This window comes from Homarus americanus, unplaced genomic scaffold (assembly GCF_018991925.1).
Source record: "Homarus americanus isolate GMGI-L3 unplaced genomic scaffold, GMGI_Hamer_2.0 scaffold54443, whole genome shotgun sequence".
NCBI lineage: Eukaryota > Metazoa > Arthropoda > Malacostraca > Decapoda > Nephropidae > Homarus > Homarus americanus.
The window spans coordinates 6,137,421-6,159,276 of record NW_024750852.1 but is presented as its reverse complement, the minus strand read 5'-3'; the positions used below and the strand labels follow the sequence as shown (position 1 = coordinate 6,159,276).

General features: G+C 36.9%; 1 protein-coding gene across 1 annotated transcript in view; it reads right to left on the bottom strand.

Annotated features, from left to right (window-relative positions):
* Window positions 1-21,856, bottom strand: part of LOC121854308 (kinesin-like protein KIF20B) — a 61,359-nt gene that overhangs the window by 581 nt on the left and 38,922 nt on the right. The window contains exons 24-32 of the mRNA XM_042348895.1: window positions 21,335-21,487; window positions 20,982-21,083; window positions 19,270-19,387; window positions 15,639-15,774; window positions 14,875-15,001; window positions 12,151-12,249; window positions 9,611-9,751; window positions 3,893-4,041; window positions 1,763-1,880 (exon numbers count right to left, since the gene is read on the bottom strand). Of these exons, the coding sequence (XP_042204829.1) occupies window positions 1,763-1,880; window positions 3,893-4,041; window positions 9,611-9,751; window positions 12,151-12,249; window positions 14,875-15,001; window positions 15,639-15,774; window positions 19,270-19,387; window positions 20,982-21,083; window positions 21,335-21,487 (1,143 nt within the window). The remainder of the gene's footprint in view (window positions 1-1,762; window positions 1,881-3,892; window positions 4,042-9,610; window positions 9,752-12,150; window positions 12,250-14,874; window positions 15,002-15,638; window positions 15,775-19,269; window positions 19,388-20,981; window positions 21,084-21,334; window positions 21,488-21,856) is intronic.

The following is a 21,856-nucleotide window of genomic DNA, read 5'->3' as shown; positions in this document are numbered from 1 at the left end:
AATGTACAATATCATAGGTTCTAATTTCATGTCTACTGGATGGTGACAGTGGCAACGTGATACCACAGGAGGGGTTTGGGGGCAGGGTATGGACAAGTGCACCAACACTTGCATTTGGTAGGATATCCACAATTTGTGAATACTACTAATATTTATTGTGGTATTAGGGGACACTATAAGCCTTGAAGATGAAACCTGGAGCTTATTGTTTCAATTATAATGCATGTTCTGTAGCCGAGAGAAAATACAGGAAGATAGAAATAGAAAGATTCATCTCAAGTATGATTCAAAACTTTGAACAGGTGCTTCAGTTATGCCCAATGAGCAAGAACTAATGCACTGTGTGGCTGCCACCACAGAATGCAACTGACACGACAGTTCATAAGAAATATCTAGCACTATCCCTGTTTATGCTGACATTGGTCACTATGCATGTCTGTGGTCTAACATTGAAACAAAACTGATAAACTGTGTAAGTCTCCACTGCTACAGAAATTTTAGGTAGCGAGTGAGTGTATCTAGTTGAGGGGGTCAGTAATGCATTGCACTAACCTTTACCAACTCATTCTAAGATAGTATGATGTTACCACTACAGGATAAGCTAGAAGAGAGAGGGGGTGTTTACAATGAACTTTGCCGAGGTGTTAAATGTGAAACAGATGGATCTCGCCTCGGGGCTGACTAACCCTGTGGGGTTCAGAAGAGTCTCTATCCATCCAGTGCAAAACAAGTCAGGGAACTAATAAGTCTTACATAGACCCAAAACACATAAGTTTTATATGGTTTAACACCCTACTCTACTCAAATATATATGTAGTTGTTAATAGTGAAGGAACGTACAAGTGATTTAATTATCTCATATGTAACGTATGTAATTTGTACTCTGCAGGTTTTGACCGAATAAAGAATAATCGAGTCCTATGTGCAAGGATCTCATTATCCCACAATCGCTCATCAGGCGGTTGAAGTATGCTTAGCCATGAATGTTGGTTTCTATAATAAACTGACATTTAACACACGTAGTAACAGCTCTCATCAGTAGACATGATGTGAACTTTACAATAGAAGCATATTACTGCCAACAAGCCTTTAACTATGAAGTAATCTATGCAGGTTATCATTACATGTTGATGCAATATAGCACAGTAGACTATAGAATAGGCTGGCCCTAGCCTCGCCCGATGTCCGTAGGTATACGATGGAGTGGTGATTAACCCTTACCACGGCACTTGACATTTATAGTAACAATTAACATCCCCATGCAAGTGGTCAGATTATGAGGTGTAGACAAGCATTCCTCATATATAGTGTATAAAAATATGAAACATTATTGCCTCCAACCTGCTATCCGCAGGATGGTGTGGAGGGGGATACTGACGTTGGGAACAACAGCTGTCCATGTTGCTCTTCTGTGCCTATTTTACCATATATTTCACTAATCACTCTTTCAGATAAATGACTGTCTTCTAGTACCTAACCCACAAACTATCAAGACTCCACTGTATATATAATATATAAAGTATTCACTCATGATTTTATAAGAATAAATAAATCAAATTATTCCTGCCAAAAGATAATTGTTAATGTTCAAATGTTCTAAGTAATTCAAGTAATATAGATGTCTTAATTCTCTGAAATGGTAAGTGCTTTCATTTTATTTTTTACTTTAGTGTATGAGATTTGGTGAACCTGTTAAACCTCAATCAACTTGATATAAATAAGGTCCACAAAGACAAATTTATAAAAGTCTTTGTAAACTAACCAAATTTGGAGAGCATTCATATGGTTCATCAACAACGGATTTGTACAACTGATGTTTTCGCCTCTGTCTCCTGCCACCATCTTGAGAGGGTTCACCACCATCTGCCTTATTTGCAACACTGAAAAAAAAAAGATACAAAATAATATATATATATATATATATATATATATATATATATATATATATATATATATATATATATATATATATATATATATATATATATATATATATATATATATATATATATATGCTGATGCGCGTGATCTAGGTATATGCTGATAACCACAAGGAAAGAAGAAAACACGAAGTTCCCAAGCGCTTTCGTGTAATTCACATCTTCAGGGGTGAGTACAGACTAGAGAGAGAAATACAAATCAAGGTGTATATATACAGAGGAGGGTGAGACCAGGTCCACAATGGTCAGGTATTAGGTAATGACCCTACTAATCTTTAAATAGCACACAACGGTTGGTGGTCAGGTCAGACCCCGGCCTTCTCACCTGGTCACAAATCTTCTTAATTACAAAATTGTCCAGCTTGTACATGCCGTTACTCAAATTCATGTTGAATGCTTCGGTATGTTTAATAAGACTAGATTCTATGATGTTCCTACTATCAATTGAATTACATGGTAATATTGAGGAGGCATTATCCCAGTCAATGCAATGCTTGTTATCCCTCAAATGAACAAACAGAGCATTGGATTCCTGGCCTGTCCTAACACTGTATTTGTGTTGTTTAATTCTAGTTGCAAGATCTTTACCTGTCTGGCCTAAGTAAAACATATTACATTCCTTGCAAGGAACTTTATAAATGCAACCAATTGTGTTGTTGGGGGAGTTCTTGATTAACATTTGTTTAACAGTGCATGAGTTTTTAAATGCCACATTGACGTTCCAGGTTTTTAGTTGTGAAGGAATGTGTGAGAAATTTTTGTGAAATGGTAATATTAAGATATTCTTATGGTCATGGGTGGGCTTGGGATCAGTTCTATAAAAAGTTTTCTTAGTAATGTTTAGGCATTTGTCTATGAAAGATCTAGGGTATTTAAGGTTTGAGCCAATATTATATATATATTTGTATTCCTCATCGATGAATTCCGGACTGCAAATTCTCAAGGCACGTAAAAACATTGTTGAAAATACTGACTGTTTGACTTTATTATGGTGGGCAGAATAATAATGAATGTATGAACACACATTAGTTGGTTTTCTATAAATACTGAACTTAAAAGTGTTACCTATTCTGTGTATCAGACAGTCTAGGAATGGCAATTTACAGTCTTGCTCTAATTCCACAGTGAATTTGATCGAGGGGGCTAAGTTGTTAAGTTGTGGCAGGAAAGCTTTTAGGTCCTCATTACATGGCCAGAGACATAATACATCATCAACATATCTAAACCAGACTGCTGAGGGTGGTAAAATATTACTTAATAGTTTCTTTTCAAAGAATTCCATATATAGGTTGCTTAATACAGGTGAGAGTGGATTACCCATTGCCATACCAAATTTTTGAGCATAATATTCCCCATTGAATTCGAATTTGCAATCCTTAATACTGTACATAGTTTGATGAGTTCGATGAAGTCGTCTTTCGAGACGGGCAGTGAAATATCATCCAGGGAATCTATGAGGAACTCTAGTAAATCATCAACTGGGACCTTTGTAAAGAGTGATGTTACATCAAAGCTGACCAGTTTAAAATCATAATTAATGTGTAAGTTATTGAGTTTATCAACCAGATCCATATATATATATATATATATATATATATATATATATATATATATATATATATATATATATATATATATATATATATATATATATATATATATATATATATATATATATATATATATATATACACACACACACGCACAAGTAAATTACTGTAGTTGCGCGTGATCCAGGTATATGCTGATAACCACAAGGAAAGAAGAAAACACAAAGTTCCCAAGCGCTTCCGTGTAATTCACATCTTCAGGGGTGAGTGCAGACTGTACTCACCCCTGAAGATATATATATGGAAAAGAGGATAGAGGACATCTGTACGGTATACAGTAGAGTACTTGTAATTTGTTTTCTAATCTAAAAATATGATTATAACTTGCTCACAATAGCTCACCTGCTTTTATTTTCTTGGTCTTTTAAATGTGGGTTTACTACTTGTGACCTGGACTTGTTTCCCCGAGGCTTACGGGTAGTTCTTGGTGCTCTCTTGCTGGGTACTGAGGGCTCCCACGCCTCCTCTTCCTGACTGCTTTCCCCAAAACCCTCAATTGAAAAACAAAAATAAACCATGTGACTATAAATTTAATTTGTGACTATTTTTATTGGAAATATACTATCCACACAAGAAATTTACCAACACATCTACATATAATACCTGTGTACTTAAATATTTCCAAAATTCACTCTTCATACACCTGCCACTGCAAAACTTTATCAGATAATCATCACCATTTCTCTTTGATACTGTTTCTGAAAATTAACTACTTCCACCTAAAATATTTGTATATAAATATATTCAATAAGTCCTCAATATATGCAAATTCAGCATATGTGAATTCACTCATATGCAAAGACCAATTTCTACCAGCAATTCAATTAATGTGAGATAATTCAGCCTTGTGCGAGATGTCATGCTCCCCGATATGGATTTCAACTGATGACTGCAGATGTCTCTCCAACACCATCATCACCCACTATGTAAAACCTCTACCACCACCTCCATCATCTTGTCTACCCAAGTTGATGTATCTGCTTTTATTATTAAGCACACTGTACTTACGTACTGGCAAACTGTTTCATTACAATTTATTCATCTCGTGTTTTGCCTTGACATTGCCTTCTTGTGGCCAGAAGATGCCGAGTGAAGATTTAATTCTTGGGCTTCATGTGGAGATCCTGAAGAATCTTTATTGCAGCCTCGTAAGTGCCACTATCGGTTATGCATTCGTATACACTAGGAGACACGAAGTTGATGAGGGTGTTCAATTTGTCAGGTGTGTCTTGACCCACCACACCAGGAGATGCCAGGTCATGGAGAGAAACAGTTGAGAATCTTCCATCGGGGAATTTAACACGGGCATACTGGGATTTGGCCTCCACCAGTTTAACCTCATCAACCACGGGTTCATATTTACTGCTCCTGACATGTCTCCGCAGTAACACTGGACCAGGTTTGGACAACCATATCGGTACAGTATGCCCACTGGTGGTCCTACGTTGATAGAGGAAGAGCTTCTCATGGGGAGTAACCCTGATAGCAGTACACAATAGGGAACAGATTAAATGCAAGACATCTAGTAAGACAAATTATAGCGCTCACACTGCCCACTGCCTTGCGGATTATAAGGGATTGTCCAGCTCATTGCTACTCCATGGCTGCATAAGAAGTTTTTGAGTTCTGTGCTCATAAACGATGGACCCCTATCAGAATGAATATATATGCTAGCCTGCCAAATAAGCTAAAGATTTGGCACAAGCAATGTTTAACAGTACCAGCAGTCATATCCTTAAATACAAAAGCAAATGGAAATAGTGAATATTCATCGATCACTGTCAGGAGGTAGCGATTTTTCAAAACAAATGGTAGCGGTCCATTGAATTTACTGTACTATCATTTTGTACTTGCCTAAATGTCCCTTCTATGTTTCAGTATTCTATAATCTCATTTTGTTATATCCTTTTGTTTCAGATACTATTGTATTGCTGTAGGACAGTTATAAGATGACTAAAGCCAAGTAATGTACTGGCAAACTGTTTCATCACAACACTCACCACATCATCAAGAACAAGCCTGGTCATCACTATATGTCCACTTCAAGGCTAAAGGGACTCTTGAAGGTGAAGTAGAGATGTCACTCTGAGTCCCACACAGCCTCTGGGGAGTTTGATGCTGCTTCACAATGTCAAGCTTCATCTCCAAAGACATCGTTTTCCTGGGTGCCTTGGCCTTACCAGACATTTTCGAAATTACACTGCTCACTTTGGTAACAAACACAATAATAATGATGGGGATTCATAAAAAAAAAAACTTTGAAATGTTTCAATGGAGGTGTGATAGGGGATTAGTGGGTCTCATGTTACTGACCTGACTTGATGTATGTCAGGTGAAGGGGGTTGGGGATTTGTGATCTCATGCAAAGCCAGATCACCCATTGTCAGGGTGGGGGATTAGTGGGTCTCATGACCTGAAGATGTCTTGAATAAAGGCAAAAGGTAAATCTATGGCATACAAAAAAGTGTACCTGTACTGTATAAACTTTTATTCACACCATCTGCCTCACATACAACAGAGTGAGAGGCATTAATATTCTTGTAATACCCTTTTTTTTTTTTTTTACGGGGATTAGCCCACCCGGACACAAGTCACTGACCCACATCGGGGCCTGGGGGGCGAAAATGTAATAATAATAATAATAATAATAATAATAATAATAATAATAATAATAGTCATTATAAATAAAATTTATGATAAAACAAACAAAAATAAAATAATAAAATAATGATGATAATAATACAGTAACTGTAATAATAATGATAATTTTAATAATAAAGAACTATAAATACAAAAATGAAAAAAAAAGATCAAAAGTGAGAAACGATATATGTATGTTGTGTTGTCAATAGTAAGAGAAACAATTGAGACCCTGCAATTGTGTGTAAATGAAGCAGAAAGTCAGATCAGCAACCTGGGACTTGGTCACAATTTTCGTGATGCCATATGGCAGCAGGGTCCACCATTAGACAACACATTATGCTTCCAATATCTTCCCAGGCAGTAGTACCTCCCTGTTTGGTAGCTGCCTACTACCTACTACCTATTCTAGCTTATATTGTACCACCAAAATCATTATATCATAGTTTGTCATGTAGAAGATAGAAATTACCATTGCAATAATTACATTTGTCGACTAGACATGATACTGACAAATCTGTCCTCTTGTTCCAACCCATGTTGTACTGTTTCCCTCCCTATCATTACACTACTTTAAAATATGTATATACAGTAGTACTGTATATAATTTTATTTTTTATTACAATATGCATTGGACATCAATTCCATACCACCATAAGCTCTCTCATGACCTGAACTAAACATTCAGTATATAAAATCTTGCAAAACTAATTATTCTAGAGACAATGACTTAGAATGAAAAACACACACCCTCAACCAAGCAAGATGCCCAGCTGACTGGAAGATCTTTTGTGTCACCAGTACCAAAGTCAGTGCAACCCACAATCCTTTAATGAGCTACAACCCATTGCCATCACCCCAATAGCCAGCTTAATCTGCAAAAGCTTTATTTGACTGGGCCTATGCTGATTTTGCAGGCACCATAGATCCTCAGCAATATGAAAACTTCCTCCATCACTCACTGTCTTGTCAGCTTGCTCGACTACATATACCGTCATCTGGAAAAACTAAAGACATTTGTGGCTGTCGCCTTCATTGACTTCTCCAAAGCATTTGACCTAGTCGGCCACAATTTAATCATTAACAAAGCTATTGACCTCAAGTTTTGGAGAAGTCTTATACCATGGCTTGCAGACTTCCTTAGTGACCGATAGCAAACCGTACGCTTCCAAGGGGCTGTCTCCACTTTTCAGTCACTCACCTGTGGTGTCCCACAAGGCACGAAGATGGGACAGCGCTGCTTCCTCATGCTTATCAATGATGCCCTAAGAGAAACCTCTGTTCACTGGAATTGTCGATGACTCCACCATTGGGATCAGTGTGAACAACTCGGCTCCCAACTACACTGCCCTCCAGAATATATTGATTTCCAAAATTGGGCCACCAACAACCATGTCACCATCAACCATACCAAGACCATGGTTATGCATATCAACCTTTCCTCTGACCTTGTCCTACCTTCCTCCAGTACTTTGGGCCCCAACACACTCCAGGTTGTGAACTCCACTAAGCTCCTAGGCATCATTATAGGTAAATTGAAAAACATACTTCAGTACAATTGTCAAATCCTCCAGTTTTTGTCTCCACTCCTCCGCTGACTCAAGTCCCTTGGAGTTCCTGAACCCGAGCTCCTCCGTGCATACTCAACATTCATACTTCCCAAGCTCACCTATGCCTCCCCTGCCTGGTCTTCCTCCTTAAATGCCACAATGGAAACACCTAGAATAAGTGCAGAAGAGGGGATGCAAGGATATTTTCTAACCCTCCTACTCCACATATGAAGAAACACTCAACACACTGACCCTATCGGCTCTCTCTGATCATCACCACGACTTCATCTGCAAATTTGATGAGAAGCTTCTGCACCATCCCCGACACCGGCTCCTACTTCTACCCAAGATCCCATGTCTGCGAATTGCTGTTTAACACAACAACTGCATCTAACCCATATGAGCACGTACTGATCTTGATAAGAACAGCCATTGGAACAGCCACAGCTACATCCACAGTCTCAGCCATTGTATAAATTATCATCAATTCGTAATCAACCAGCGTGTTCTCTCCCAGTTAATCTTCCCTTTTTGCACTGATACTATGCTGAAATGCCCTGTAGTATGACATTCTCCCCACCTTGTTATTATATATCATATTTGTATCATTTATGTTACTTGTATATTATTTGTCAATCAAGTGATTCATTCCCCAATTATGTAACTGTATATTTTCAGCCTTCTGGCTGCCATGCTCTTTTAATAAACCATTAATTATTATTATTATTATTACGACCCCCACACACACACACACACACACACACACACACACACACACACACACACACACACACACTCAGCCTTCCGGCTGCCATGCTCTTTCAATAAACCGTTAATTATTATTATTATTATACACACACACGCAGTCAGCTGGTCAGTGATGTAAAGAACAAGTATTGCTTAAGTACATATTGGTATGTAAAATGCTATATATTGATTTTCCACATATTGTTGTTATCATTGATTGAATATTATTGTAATTTATCATATTTCCCAATCAATAACACATAATATTTGCAATAAGTTGTGGAGAGATTTCAAACTCAATCTTTTGTAGGCATATGCTGACACTCATTACATTTTATCTATTGTATTATTTGTACAGTCTCTCCTCGACTTACGACGGCCATGGCCGTATAAAATATTTTTCACATTACGTATTTTCGAGTCCCGACGTTAGTGATTGCGCTGTGTACTGAAAATTTTTTTGTTTGTAATTCCCTTTAAAATGGCTGGCAAGCGTAAAAGTGAGAGTTCTCATGGTGCTGAGAAGAAAAAGAGACACCCATTTTAGATTTTCTATGCATTATTTTCGCCTTTTCGACTTACGACCTGGTTGTCAGGATGGAACCCCGTAGTAAGTCGAGGAGACTGTATTTTATTCATCATTCTATACTAATTTTCCACTCTTTCAAGTGAAACTTCATACAAGTCAATGTACGAAGTAATGAGTTGTGAGAGGTGGTGAGAGGATGATGTGAGGCGGTGAGAGTGTGAGATGTGGTGGCTGATGGTGGAAGGGTTAGGCAGTTGTATAGAGAGGTCAGAATCGGCTGACAAAGGTATGTGGGTGGCAGTCACATGTGAGGATAACGACCAATCCCCACGCTCACCCTCCACACTCCTGTATGTGTGGCTGGGCTGACAGTTTTGTCAAATCATAAGCCCAGAGGTGCCTGAAACACTACATAGAAATCCAACTACTTGTCATGCAAGTAAGGCCACAAAGACGTAACCTTTCATCACAGATATATCTGTGCTTGGTGCCTGCCGATGCGTATTGTTTATCACGGATAAATCCATGATTGACGCCCAGTGGGGCTAAACTGAAATATGTAATATTTATGTAAACAATTATATCGTAGTGTACCTCATATTCAAAGGAGTCATCACGTAATTGGCGCCTGTTTATAAGTCTTGAAGCTCTCTGTGGTCTGGAAGATTGTCTTGTTTCCTTGGAAGGCTGACTCTCATTCCCTAATGAAGAGTCCAAGAAAAAGTGCTGAGAATCCTGTAAATATTTAAAGCATTAGTAGTACAATAGGAAAAAATGTGAATGATGATTACTGTATATCCATAATATATAAGGTGTTTTATATACTTGAAATAAGATGGACAATTAATGATTGGTTTAAGCTTCACTTGGTATTAGTTACAGGTTTTTCTATATCTGCACTGTTAAGTCCGAAATCAAGTTAAAAATTTTTTAATCACTTTAGGTAAGGGTGCTGTACATTTAAAAATAAGATCCAAGCATATGAAAGATAAAAAGATGTATCATTTACTCTGTTTAAATTAACTCCCAAATACAGTATACTTGGTCCCAAGTATACAGTAAGAAATAATGCTCAAAGAGTTGAGATTCCAGACAACTGTTTTTAAGCAGGAATTAACTTAGGATACATAAAGTTCTCAAAAACCCTTACGTCCACAAAAATTTTCCATTTGACACCAAGAAGTATTTTCCTTACTATTTTCCAAGGGAGGGCAGATCCAGGAAGGAGGGGTCCTGGGAGTCCACCCCCCCCCCCCCACACTTTTCACAAGAAAATTTCAATAAGTTTTCTTTAAAGCAGTATTGTACACAGGTATTTTTGTATAGTAAAATGTATTTAGTATTGACCTCAAATATCTCTTAATATCAAGTGCACATGGTATCCTTGATCACTGGAGGGTCAAGACCTATCGGGCGCCCTCTCCTGCTGCCTAGCTGGCCCCGGCCAATCTTGGCCCACTCTCTAAGTCCCTCTCCTCGACCCATCCTCACCACTGGGAATATCAACATAATCCCGTCAAAATTGACAATTTCGTTTCGGAAAGAAGTGGGATTACTGATGAACAGTGTTTAAGCCAGTGAATTCAGCACTAGATAGTACCAGCGAGAGCCGTGACCCACCAGTGAAATAAGCACCCCTGGGAACTGATCACCATCTTCTGACCAGTGTGTTAATCAGTCCACCCTGGGAACAACAGTGGGTCAGCTTTACACCTGACTACGAGATAACACAACATCACGTAGCAGAGTGAGGTACTGTGACACCACCCCACACCACACGAAGTCTCCATGACCACGTGAAGTCCTTCATATCAACACTTGAGGACAAGTCACTACACCACGAGAACACCACACCACCTAGTGTCTCCATGACCATGTGAGGTCCTTCATATCAACACCCATGGACGAGTTACTGCACCATGTGAACACCACACCACCCGGAGTCTACATGACCACATGAGGTCCTTCATATCAATACCTATGGATGAGTTACTGCACCATGTGAACACCACACCACCCAGTGTCTACATGACCACGTGAGGTCCTTTATATCAACACCTATGGATGAGTTACTACACCACACCACCCAGTGTCTACATGAAGTCCTTCATGTCAACATTGACGGACAAGTTACTGCACCACATGACCTTCGTGACCTCACACAGTATGGCAAGAGACCAGCCTTGGCCATCAACTGCAAACTTTAATAATTTGTATGTTCAATTCATGTTCCTTCTCCTTTTAGTAATGAAAGCTTTTGTTAAACAACCTACCTACCCCATGTCTTTGTATGTAATAATTATTTTTTGTCTATTGTATATTTTCAGTCTTCGGGCTGCTAAACCATTTCAATGAAGAGTTAATTATTATTATTATCAATAAAAATCTCAGCTGGGTGGGCTCATTGTGCTTGCCATGTTCCCCCACCCACAACTTTTTGGACTCCTTTTGATATTCCTGGATCTGCCCCTGTTTTCTGAATGTTTTCAACAATTAAGATAAGCTGATCATTACATGAATATACAAACTGTCTTCAAATATTCATCAAATCATATATAATTCCCCCAAGGAGAACACTGCCAAGATTGTGATTTAGTATGCAGTAAATGAGAAATTAGTACCTTGACAATATGACCAGATACAGGAAGATGAAATCAAATTATGTAACAGGAAAAATTTTTCGAAATCATATGCAAAGAAATTATATAATACACTGGAAGGAAAGGAAGATGTCATATAAATGTGGTAAGTCTAAGAACAGTAATGCAAAAATTTCAACCTTTGGCAAGGAACTACAGTATGTCTCTCTTATGATGTGGCTCTAGTTTTATTTTCAGGTTACTATTTCTTTTTTTCACAACTTTAACTGATCCCATATTTTCAGAGTCCCGTATTGTATGTGTACATTCATTGTAGCCTTACTCTTCTCTTCTATACAAAACTGGCAAGGATGCCAGTGTTGAATAAGTTTCTATCTTTTATTATGGGTCTCATTCACAAATTCAACTTATAAATTACTGTGAATCCTTTCCCGCATGAAAAGAACTATCTAGGTTAGTATAATCATAAGAAATTAATCCCCTGACATAAAATTAAGAGGACATTCTTGGAATAAAAAAGAGACAGATACTTACACTTGGGGTTTCATTACGTGGCTTCCTTCCTTTTTTTTTTCTTAAAACTGGAGTTACAGAAATGTCCACATCTGTTATGCTTGTATCCCTTAAGACAGTCTACAAGAATAATATTAAATTATCACAGTTACCATGTACAATATGTATATGTGGTATAAATGTAAAAACTTCCAGAAATGTGTAAACGTAAATATTGATACAAGAAATTAAACTTTATGAGTGAAGGAACAAAGTTAATGAATTTTGAAATACACCCTCAAGCAGTGTTGCCAATGCCCAGGAACCCTGGTATGCTTAGCAGAAAGATACACTATTCAAGCAAACAATAATTATACTGCAAGTTAAGTGTCACCAGTTTTTCCCATCTAGTCATAAGAACAGTAGTGTACCTATTCAAATTTTGAGCCCAGTGATTGTCTTAAGTATCAATAAGGATCTAAATCAGGAATCTTTAACTCATGGGGTTTCTTTCACCTAGAATCCTAGCCATCATGTTAACCATGAATCAATATCCCTCTCAAACCCCAGCCAATTTTAGAAACCCAATTAAGGTAAGGAATGCATCACTCATTATGTTTTATCAGCCATAAAAATTTAATTCAATGCTTCATTTATGGCTTATAGATCTTTGTATGTTACCTGTAAGATCTGCCAACTTAGAAATAGGAGGTGAAATTCTTGAGTCAGGTGAACAGCCTCTGCCCAACACAAATTAGGAAGTACATCCCATAACAAGAGAAGTACAGTACTGTATAATATGGGCCAGCCTCCTGGGATGGATACGAAATCTCTGGTTGAGGACCAAGTGCCTCACTCCAACATGGGCTTGAAAAGCATTACTAATAAAAGAGGCACAATATTTGAATACCTGTGCCCTGGCTATGTAATAAGTTTGTATGATTTGTGATGTTTAATTTGATATGCATATTTTTTAAACCTGTAAATTAAATATATTTCAAGATTAGTGAATTTCTCTTCAGCCATTTGGTAATACAGTGATACTCCCATTAGCCGGAACAATTGGTGCAGAACACTTTAGGGGACGAGAGATTTCTGGCTAACTAGACGACTTTCTCAAACCCGGAAAAATTCCTTCTCCCTGGAATCTTTTCCGGTTACTGGGAAAAGTTTCCGAGTGTCTAAACTAAGTATCTTGCACAGACGGACACTAGCCCACTTCCAAGGAACCTTTCTGGGTGCTGGGGATGTTTGGAGTGATTTTCTAGTTTTCTCAGATTTTCCAGTAATTGCGCATTATTATTTTCCTTATCAATATTTGCTCCCAAATCCAGAAATAAAAATTTGGAAAGATTTTCAATATTTTTCAGAAAATACTCCTGATTTTCAACCTTGGAATTTGTTCCCAAACCTGGAATTTAAGGAAATTTTCAGAAAAATTCCAAGCAAATTTCAATTCCGGCTATTAGAGAGTTCTGGGTTTGAGGGAGCTCACCTAACGGAGATATTACTGTACAGTATATGCATTCCTTGATTAACAGGCATTTCCACAACAACACAATTTTATTTTTTACACTTCACCAATTACCGAACACTTAAGAAAACACATTCCATTTCTGGTTAAAAACTATTGATAGATCTTTCCTTATTTCAAAGGATGCCTGTATTGTACATCGCTAATATTTTGGGTTCATGGTCCCTATTGGTCCTTAGGCCCATTGCCCCCAAGTTATAAGTCAATTTCTAGTTAGTAAAATTGGCAGGTTCACCAAATGATCAGTCTCAAAGGTATACAAACTAGAGAGATTATGCTGTAGAATGAAAGATGCTAACTGATCTCACAAACATAAGATTAAAATAAATTCTGAATGCGCTAAACTCGAGACATTCATGAATATACTGAAAACAGCTTATCCCCAAAATACCACAAAAAAAAAAGAACTCATTACAACCATGGCTGAAATTAAATAAGGTTTAAACACACTTAACTCACTGAAATTACTTGTAAGTACAGTAGATTCATAGGTGAATAATTATACTGTATGTGGTATAGTAGTCACATTAAGTTAGGTAAGGTATACATTGAATTAAGTAAAGTGTGAAATAAACATTAATAGAGTAAGTAGTAGTACTGAGGTACCAGGCAAGGTGTGGTAGTAGCAGCACTGTACCAACAACACAACTATACTCTTTTCATGCTAATCTGGCCCATAGGCCTCATCCCTCTTCTATACTAATAGCTGACTGGTTCATAGAAATTTCCAACTTAATGTGTTCACAATTGGTAAGCAGACCTGGTATTATCTAAAATAATGTTAAATATCTGGACTATCAAAATGCAAATCATTTCAAGGCATTAGCACTCAAGAGAGGATGTTAGAAAATTTTAAATATTTATTATAAAAGGTTGATATAAATACACGCTTATGTACGCGCAGTCCAGGGGGATGTAAAATGCTCATGGGCCAGGTTAGTGTGGAAATACTATAGTAGCAGTAATTCCATCAAGATTCCCTGGAACAGTTTACAATTAATTTAGTTAGAGAGAAATGTGAACACCACACTAAAGAGACATTATTTTATACAATAACCAAATTATCTTAAGAGAACTCTACCTATAAGTTGTTTTGATTCATCAAAGTTAAAGCATTTAATTTAAATAAAAAATTTACCCATAATATTTAATACTTGCCAAGATAAATAATCAGATGGGCTATAAAAATCTTTAGTGAAATTCATCTGTAGTTAAGAAGAAAGGTAACTTACTTTCTGTGATGACTTAGTAGCTGAGCATTGCAAAATAGAGGGTTCTGAGGCAAGAGACATCTTTCTCAACTGATTCTTCAGTTCATTCAGTTCTTGTAACAAACTATCATTCTGAGCCTCACTTTTCCTGAAGACAAATATTCATATATTCATCAGTAATTATTACAGGTTGACAATCCTTTATCCGAAATTTCAAAAACCTCTGAAAACCCTGGGTTTTTTTGTGGAGCAAAACTTTTTCTTTTCTTTTTTTTTAAAGGGATTAGCCCACCTGGGCACAGGTCACTGACCCACATTGGGGCTTGGGGGGACGAAAATGTAATAACAATAATAATAATAATAAAGAAATACAAGAATGAAAAAAAGATCAAAAGTGAGAAACACCACCTAGACCTATGAATTATTATTATTATTAGAATTATTATTATATTTTAATCCCCAGGCCCCAATGTGGGTCAGTGACCTGTGCCCGGGTGGTTAAAAAAAAAAAAAAAAAAAAAAAAAAAAAAAAAAAAAAAAAAAAAAAAAAAAAAAAAAAAAACCTAACCATTCTGAAATCCGAAAAATTCCGAAATCCAAAATGCATCTGGCCCTAAGGATTTCGGATATGGGATTGTCAACCTGACTATCTCTTACAGATACAAAACATCTAGGAAGTTATTTTAGTGTATATAGGCAAGGCTATGATCAAAGGAACAATTCATATTACATGACTAAAAAAAAAAAAAAAATACTTTAAAACTATTAATACTGGAGGAATCTACCTGACTTGTTCTTTGAGAGCAAAAATATCCTTGTCATGGTCTGTTGCTTCCTTCTTCACTCTGGGAGTCTCAGGAACAGGTGTCTGGCTGGTGTTACATAAGGATGTCATGGACTGCTGCAGAAGCTTCTTCACTTCTGTAATGGAACAAGAGAGACAAGAGAACATGAGCTTTAAGGTTGACTTCCATATTTGTTGACTAGACATCCAAATTAAAAGGTGCTCATTTACTATGTATTCCAGTGGAATAGACAATGCCATCTGAAAATAACATAAAAGTTACAACATGAATATTATATTAAACAAATTAATACATTAGCTTGATGTAAATATAGTGTTACTTTACTTTGCATACATGTGCACATGGAGACCCGACTAACATTATTTCTAATCCATGTGAAACCACAAATGATATACAAGTAGGAGTTTTCCACAAAGTTCTGTTCTTTCACCTACTTTCTTCCTTCTTTTTATCAATGATTTACTTCACACTACAACTAATTCTATCCATTCTTATGCCTAATGAATCTACTTTTCACTTTTCTTCACATTTTTCTCTTCCTCCTAATTCTCAAACTAGATCTGTTTCTAGAACTGATATCGTTTCATCTATCAATGTGGATTTGTGCAGCATCTCCAAATGGGGAGGTAGAAATTTGGTTAAATTTAATACAATAATATTTCCATTAGCTAGAATCCCTCAAACCCGGAACTCTCCAAAAGTCAGAATTGAATTTTCGTAGGGCACATTTTCTGGAAAATTTAGAAAAATTTTTCCAGATACCTGGAAAATTCCTGGGATACGGGATTTTTTTTCTAGGTTTGAGAGATGAAAATCAGGTGCATTTTCTCAAAATTCAGAGAAAATTTTTCCCTTACCCGGAAAATTCCAGGGAAGAGGGATGTTTTCCGGGTTTGAGAGATAATGTAATGGGCAATTTCTGGAACTTTCGAGAAAATTTTCCCGTTACCCGGAAAATTCTGGAAGATTCCGGCTTTGAGAGAATCGTCTCATTACCCAGAAATCTCTCATCCCTGGAAGTGCTCTGCACCAATTGTTCCGGCTAACGGGGATATCACTGTAGTGTTAAAGCACAGTATTTACCAATTACATTTTCCAAAATAGAAGATCTCCCATCAATCACATGTCAGGATGCAATCATTCTGCCAAATTCTAAAATAGATATGCTAGGCCTCACCATTTCCTCTAATATGTCATGTAAGCCACACATCCATAACATTGCTAAAGCTGCCTCCTGAAGCTGGGAATGCCACCTGATGTGACACTGTCACACACACACACACACACACACACACACACACACACACACACACATGCACATACTAAACCTTTGCACTTCCGGATAATTAGGAGGGGAAGAGGGTGTCCGGATGAACCGGTGGATGAATGCAAGTTAACGATAATCATAATACGGTACTGTACCTGGACTTTATATTGATACGGGAAATAACAATAACAACAATACTGTGGTATTACTAATAATAGGGTGGACCACCTGTCTGAAAAAGCCGATAGTTTGCATCGTCAGGCGAATGTTACTAAATGTATGAAAATGACGAATGATAAAAAATAAAAATAAATAAAATGCATTTTACAACATATAAGATACATCCCCCATTTTAGCAGTGAGTATTTAGGAAAAAATTGTGTGTATTTTCCTCCTGTAGCCATAGTTTTCTGAAATTAATATATATAGTAACCAGGAAATATAAAAAAAATAAATAAAAATACTAATAAATAATTTACAAAAAAAAAATACTACTATCATATTAGTAAATAAAAGCTAAATGAAAGTTGAACACAGTCACTATTTACATACACTCCCTGCTTCACCATAGTAATGAAGATCAGCTGGGAAGCCAATTCCCTAGCATCACTCCCCCAACCCCAACACTCTGAGTTCTCCTCCCTTTACGTGTTTGCCCCTCGGACAATTTTTATTTATTTTTTAACAATACACTATGTATTTAGGATGGCATGTGCATGTAACTGAATAAAAATAAATGAATTAAGTTACATATATCCATCCAAAAATACAAGTTGAAAAACAACCATAACACGGTAGCTTGGCCCAGTAACCTGATGGTTACAATGACAAATTTAACCTAGCTAAAATGCCATGATTAATCACTATTAAGCACTATTATATCATTAAATAAGAAAAATAACAGAAAATATGGTAGAGAGGGAGGAGAGTTACAACTGCAGACTACGCTCTAACTAACAGTCACTCACTGCTTCTGCCTCCCAGGCTCCCGTTGCCAGGCGTACGATTGCAATACGTATGGGAGAAATACATATCTTCTAGTCTAATTTGAAAACGGTGATTGGCAGTGATAAACAAATTCAAATTATATAAACCATGCATTTATCTACAATGACATAATTAGAAACATTGTATCATTATTAGTGAATGAAATAATATTCCCCAAAACAATTGATAACTCACAGGCACCTGTTTCCCATGCACTGAAACCTTGGTCCCTTGAAGTTTTGGCTCAAGGCAGAGAATTTTTTTGTCCTACCCCCGGTTTTTTAAATTATATTTTTGCTGTATACACCACACACACACACATCACTTTCTCAAACTCGGAAAAATTCCTTATCACCAGAATCTTTTCTGGTTACTGGGAAAGGTTTCCGAGTGTTTAAACTAGACATCTTGCACAGACAACCACTAGCCCACTTCCCCAGAATGTTTCTGGGTGCTGGGGATGTTTTCCTCGAGTCTAAACTACCGGAGTCCGTAAATGCAGTTCTAATTAAGTTAGAGACTCCATTTCTTGACTATAATAAGCCAGCATAATTTATCTAAAGGTGTGGTTAAATACAGTGAATATATTTAAAAATCTATATGATATGGGCATGAATGAAGCTGTGTGTTACAGCAAAGACTGATTTTTTCCACTCCCGTGGAGCTGAGGGGGATTAGTGGGTCTCATGTAATGACCTGACCTGACGCAATGTCAGGTGGAAGTAGGGTGGGGAATTAGTGGTCTCATATTACTTATCTTATGATAGAATGTCAGGTCACCCTTTCTTGGGTGGGAGATTAGTGGGTCTCATGACCTGAAGATGTCTTGAATCAACACGAAACCTAAAGTATTTTTAGGAAGATTGTGATAAGTATAAATGAGCAAAGATGTATCCATTCAATATCACGTAACATAAAATTTTAAAATATGGAGTGAGAAAGCAGAAAGGTGTGGGTAATTAGAGAGATGGAACGGAAATGAGTGTTGCCAAGCGCTCCTCAACAGGTGATATTTAACTCACTACCACAGTCACACACACACACACACAAATTTGTCAGACAATAAGACCATCACTCCTCACGCTTGCTGTCTTAATTACCTTAGTGTGTGTGTGTGTGTGTGCGTGTGTGTGTGTGTGTGCGTGTGTGTGTGTGTGCGTGTGTGCGTGCGTGTGTGTGGTGTGGTGTGGTGTGTGTGCGTGTGTGCTACTGTTTTTGGAAATATAAACCAATACATAAATTAAGATGAAATACTCTTTTTACAAACTATATCTACAGTGAATTAACTGGAAAATGTATATTTTATCAGAACCCATAATTTAATTTACAACCATTGTAACTCTTAAACTGTCTGACCTTGTTCCAAGGAAGAGATTTCTACTTCTTTAAGCTTGAGATGGTCCTCTTGTTCTTCAGTCCGGCGGTTATACTGCAATTCTTCCTCATGACGAGCCTCCCTCACTGCTCTTATCTCCTAATGAACAATAAATAATATAAATTTTGTGAAGAGGTATAAATTTATGTACCCGGTACAGAAAAGAGGATATTTTTACTCCAATGTATTCCCACAAGGCCAAGTCAGGGCTATCTGCTCTTTCATAATGATTTATAATCCTTTGCAATTTCTGATTCATTCTGACCTTCAGTTCTTTTCTTTTTAACCCAAATTCACATTTATTATTACATCCCACTTACCAAGAAAGACATTCAGCCTCCACGAATATTTCTTATGTGCAGCCTGGCCTTCTCACCTGAAGTATACTATTTACAAAGTCCCCTCTTCTTTTCTTTTCCTTTCTAAACTATTGATTGTTTTATTAAAAATCATTCACCTTTTAAATATTTTGAATAACTTCATTATGTGAAAACATTTAATTTACATTTTTCATTGTTCACGAAAGTAAACCATCTCTCTTTTCATAAGACAGCATGCCCTGACAATTCACAGATTTTTAATTCGTGGTGCTCGATTCGTGGATGACACCCTGGATATACCCAAGAATGTCTGAGGGTAGCTTTAAAGTTGTCAGCATTTATGCGACCGAGACAGGGAGCCATTCATTCTACAGACAGTAATTTCTTTTACCTGTATTGTATGTGTGTATACACACACACACACATTTATACAACACACACAAAAGAAATAATTGTCCTAAGGGCAAACACACAAAGGGAATATACAGTGAACCCTTGAAAATCAGAAAAAAAGCCGATTGTCTGAATCTTCTGGCAAATGTGCTAAATCTATAAAAAAACGATAAATAATGGAAAAAAAAATACAATGCATATTATCCTGACAACTGGGGTTAATTATACAGACCCTTCCTGTGAAGAAGCCATAATTTTGAGCAACATATTACTGTACTAAATTTTTACTCAAATGTACTATACTAAAGGACTAAAAATTTTATCTCTTGTGCAAACTAAGTGATGTTTATACTAAAATTATTCACTAACTTACAAAGATTCTAGTAATGCAAGTTATATTCTGCCAAGTTTAATCTGTGACATTTTATAAAATAAAAACTTTAAGCCTAAGACTACCTTCACCCTGTTTTGGGAATGTTTCTTAGGGAGGCTTCTTAGCCCAGAACCCCCAATTGTTTTGTCCGAATCTTCCGAAATCTGGATTTACAAGGTCTGAATCTTCAAGGGTTCAATGTACATTTCTTTGCACATGCATAAAAATTTAACCCCCCCCCCACGTCAGCAAATGATATTTGTGGATTTGGCTATTCGCGGCCATTTTGAGATCCAAACCCCCGCTAATTTTAAGGGCATGCTGTATATGAGTAGCTGAGCTCCAGAATGGTAAATTTTTCCATAATTAGTATTTCTGTATTCCCCTTTAAAACTTTATAACCCATTGAATTTCACAACCTTCGGTGGCTTATTGTGACAACACCGCTTTCTCCAGTTATTGTTAAGTTAAAGTAAGAAAAGACCAAATCATTCAACAGTATACATTTAGTCTACCATCTCATAAGTTAAATAGCATACAGTATAGAGGCATGGCAAAGGAAAAAATTCACTGCAGTAATTTTTTCCATGCCAGGCCACATCATTACCTTCTCTAAGATGTCACACCCAGCCTTTAGTTTTGTGACTTCATCTCTCTTTTCTTGCAATTCATCATCTGCTCTTGTAAGTTTACAGTCTAATGACTCAACCTATATAAATAACATTTAAATGTAATTAGTCACAGGAGTGAATGACCAGACTGTTATAGCAACTTCTTACTAGCTAATACTGTAATATATTTTGTTTGACACACCATGGACAATAAGATATTAATACAGTATGTTATTAGCCACCTAGGCATGTCTGAGATTTTAAGTACAGTACAAGCAGATTATATACAGTATATAGTCAACTAAAACATCTTTACTGTAAATAATGAACTTTCACTCTATTGTGTTACCTTTGTATTCAGAGCTGTAATAACATCTTCCTTGTCACCAAGTAGATGTCTTTGTTTTTCATTAAGATGTTCAGCAGCTACACATCTCTCCTTAAGGTCGTTATTTTCTTCATTGAGTGATGTCACATGTTCTTGGAGTTTCTTTAACCCACTCTGTAAAACACAGAAATTCTTAATGCAGTATGCAAACATGCTAACTCTAAAAGCTAACAATACTTTTTAGAGTTTTGAAAATTACAGATTATTATATTAGAAGTGTAGGAAAGTAATGAACCCTCTCACGCATCATGGCGCAAATTACATCAAAACAGTGGATAGTACTAATTGTATCAGTGATGCAAATTGCATAATTGAACTTAAAAAATTTTCCCCTCACCCATAAAAGAAGTTTTCAAGAAAACTGCATCAAATTTTTGTGCATCATAGATGGCTGCATGATATTGCAGGAGAAGCTTTCCAGAAAGTACCAAAGCATGGGTGGAGTTCCACTGTCCAACCGTGTCCTCCCATCAGCAGTGATGG